This window comes from Triticum dicoccoides, chromosome 4A, assembly GCF_002162155.2.
Source record: "Triticum dicoccoides isolate Atlit2015 ecotype Zavitan chromosome 4A, WEW_v2.0, whole genome shotgun sequence".
Classification (NCBI taxonomy): Eukaryota; Viridiplantae; Streptophyta; class Magnoliopsida; order Poales; family Poaceae; genus Triticum; species Triticum dicoccoides.
In genome coordinates, this window is record NC_041386.1 from 687,494,409 (window position 1) to 687,498,026 (window position 3,618).

Sequence of the window (3,618 nt, forward strand, 5' to 3'; positions counted from 1 at the left end):
ATGCTGCCCCCTTTCCTATAGCTTGCATGCTAAAGATCCCTCCTCGGCCAGCAGCATGGCATGCTAAAGATCACAGAACAGTAATTTATTTCTTATTCAGAAAACGAATACGATGTGCAATACATTTCATTTTACCTCAAGGCGCACACGCTACAAAACTAATATTACAGACTCATACACCATCTCACGAGCAGACGGAGAAGAAAAATTTCCTCAAACCATGGACAGGCTACAGAGTATAAGCGCAATTCGTTGTTGATTTTCCCAGCCTAGTTCTTCACAAAGGTGCTTAGCACATCGAAGTAGTTGGGGAAGGTCTTGCGGGTGCACCCGGGGTCCCTGATGGTGACTGGCACCTCGGCGCAGGCCGCCAGGGAGAAGGCCATCGCCATCCGGTGGTCGTCGTAGGTGTCGATCGCCGTGACGTTCAGCTTCTCCGGTGGCGTGATGATGCAGTAGTCCGGGCCTTCCTCCACCGTTGCTCCCAGCTATAGGGCACATGCAAAGGACAGGTCAGATGAAGTGCCGAGGGGTGCAACAGGAGGCTGGGGTATAAGAACAGGAGACATTGTGTTTTATTACCTTCGTCAGCTCGGTCCGGATCGCGACCATTCTTTCGGTTTCCTTCACTCTCCAGGAGGCAACTGCAGCAGAGAATGAACAAGTGTCAGGACCAAAACATGTAAAACAAATCAACAGCAACACATAACAGGGTGCTTTCAAGTCCTTTGTCCCCTCCCTGATGCTAACAGAGTAATCGCTACGCTACGCACATGATAGGTATGGGAGGCCATAAAAAGTTTACCATCTCTGATAGCAGTTGGACCATCAGCAAAGAGGGCAACAACGGCAAGAGTCATTGCGACATCAGGCATTTTGTTCATGTTGACATCAACAGCTTTTAGGTGTTTCCTTCCAAAGGGCTGACGCGGTGGGCCAGTAACAGTTACACTAGTGTCAGTCCATGTAACCTTCGCTCCCATCATCTCAAGTACCTCAGCAAATTTCACATCACCCTGCAATGTTACACATCGTCAGGGAGAATGACAGCACATGGAAGCCACTTACAGAATACAGCAGTTTGACAGATTCAGCTACGAATATCCACTTAAAGCATGTTTGGTTGAAAATGGTATACATTCAACAATGTAATATGTCAAGTATGCTCAACCAAAAGGGTAAAAATGGATAGTAGAATTTTACCTGCAAACTGGTGGTGCCGCAACCTTCGACAGTCACAGTCCCTCCGGTGATGGCAGCACCAGCCAGGAAATAGCTCGCACTTGAGGCATCACCTTCAACATAGGCATTTCCAGGGGACCTGTCGATTCCAGAGAACAGATGGCTCGTTTAGGAAATGGTTACTGCAACTTTTATGAAGTTTAAACTAACAGTTTCCGATTACATAAGAGTATGTTCAGTAAAAGCATGGATGTGTATCCTGATGGGCCATATGGCAGCAAGGGCATAAGATAAAAAAGGGCCAAAAGAAGCAAAATCAAGAATCATCTGCATAGATGCTCATTGCCAAACAACTGCCGATGTTCTCTATTTTCAGTCCAATTTTAAGATGGATGATACTTCTGGTGTGATCAAGTATATGTCCAGAAAACAGAACTGTGCAATGCATTGTAGCTAGAAGGGTTGATTGCCTAGGCAGTAGACACTGGTTTCCTAGCACAGTGCGCCTTCAGAGCTACTGAGCAGTCGACAGATTTTGTACAATATTTATTTCCTAGTTTATCAATAATTCAAATGGGGGTGCGTCTATAAATATGTGGGTAGACAGAAAATTAGAATCATGCTTTTGTACTCCACTATCAGAAGAAGTAAAGCAATGTAGAACTTACTTGTATTTTTGTCCTCCCTTGATGTAGAATCTGTCCCAACTATCAGAATGCGCCGCAGTCACGCCAAAACGCTCCATCAATTTCAATGTCATTTCAACGTAAGGAACGGAGATCAGTTTATCAATGATTTCAATCTCGACATCTTCAAGAGCCAAAGGAGCAGCCATCAGCAAGGAACTCAGGTATTGACTGCTAATGGAACCAGAGAGCTTAACCTGTGAAATTATTCAATATTAAGTGTCAATCTATGATTGATCATGCAATACTCAAGTATTGAAATTATTCAATGTTTATTGGTTCTTCAACTTTAGTGCATTGTGTAAGGTCGCATTGATCGTACTACCAATATAATATTTGTTTTCTTTGACAGAGAACTGAATGTGCTCAAAAGTACATAACATGCAATTTCACGAGTAGCTAACCTTGCCACCAGGTAGCCCTCCTTTGCCATTGATACGGACAGGTGGGCAGTTAGTGCCAAGGAAACAATCAGCATCTGCGCCGAGTTGTTGCAAACCGACAACCAAGTCACCAATAGGTCGCTCCCTCATTCTTGGTACTCCATCAAGCACATAACTGAAGTTTTTTTTTTTAATAAAAGACATGATCAGTCTCCAAACATACCCATGGATCTCATACTTATTTCACTAGGATAAAGAAAACATACGTTGCATTTCCACCAGCAGCAACTACAGCTGCCGTCAATGGCCGCATTGCAGTTCCAGCATTACCCAAGAAGAGCTTTACTTCCTCTTTGGCGTCCTTTTCGACTGGGAACCTGCCACCACAGCCAACAACCACAGCTCTTTTTGCAACTTTATCTGCTTCCACGGAGAGTCCAAGGGCTTCCAGGGCCTCGAGCATGTAGTGGACATCCTCGCTGTTCAACAGGTTATCCACCACCGTTGTTCCCTAATGAGCAGAAACAAGCTACAGATCAGCTAGATATGACAGTGAAGTAAACCAGCTCCAATTTCTCATCTTACTATAAATAAGCAAGAGAACAGGACATGCTGCAGTATTGTTTTCTGATCAGTGGAAACCATATAAAGCGTGGAGGATCCTACCAATAGTCGAATAGCAATTCAAGGATTTCTCATCTAAAATAATATCTGTCTTTTAGTGGCCACGCCGTCTCACAAAATGTGTGTAGATTTTAGGTTGCACAATAATTTTGAGTAGACATATATGAATTCCAAGTGTTCATGGCACCATTACAACATAATATACTCATAAAGGGTCCATCAGAAAAGAAAAATTAGTAGCCTAAAACATAGGAGGATCGCCCCCTGATTATTACGATGCATCCTCTTGATCCAAACACAAGCTACACAATCCAATGATCTGGGAAAGAAACGCGTGAATTGGCTACCAAACAGCCTACCCTTCGTAAGCAAAATCGTATGGCCGGATCGACTCGAGCTAAAATTCCCATGATCCAGCAGACAGTCGGTCAGCATGACAAAGGTACGTCTGCTCCTAAACCCCACAAAATCCCACCTCTGCACCCAATTCGCATCATTCGCCCACCCAAAAGAGGAGCGGGGGGAGGAGGGGGGAGTCACCTCGGAGAGGGCGGAGAGGAGGAGGATCCGGTTGGAGAGCGACTTGGACCCTGGCAGCTGCACGGCGCCGGAGATCTCGCGGATGGGCTGCAGCACGACCTCCTCGGCGCCCGAGGGGGCCGCGGGCGCCGCCACGGACGTCGCGCGCGCCGCGGCGCCGCGGGGCCCCCACAGCCGCACCGCCCCGCGGCGGGCCGGGCGGG

At 46.4% G+C, this 3,618-nt stretch overlaps 1 protein-coding gene across 1 annotated transcript; it reads right to left on the minus strand.

Annotated features, from left to right (window-relative positions):
- Positions 1-269: 269 nt before the first annotated feature.
- LOC119287937 (3-phosphoshikimate 1-carboxyvinyltransferase 2-like) lies at positions 270-3,571 on the minus strand. The gene is made up of 8 exons (XM_037567552.1): positions 3,416-3,571; positions 2,518-2,762; positions 2,273-2,426; positions 1,851-2,065; positions 1,204-1,321; positions 806-1,016; positions 583-644; positions 270-488 (listed from the first exon to the last, which is right to left on the minus strand). Exons 2-8 carry the CDS (start codon positions 2,712-2,714, stop codon positions 270-272), a joined length of 1,176 nt encoding a protein of 391 aa, XP_037423449.1. The 5' UTR covers positions 2,715-2,762; positions 3,416-3,571.
- Between the last annotated feature and the right edge of the window lie 47 nt (positions 3,572-3,618).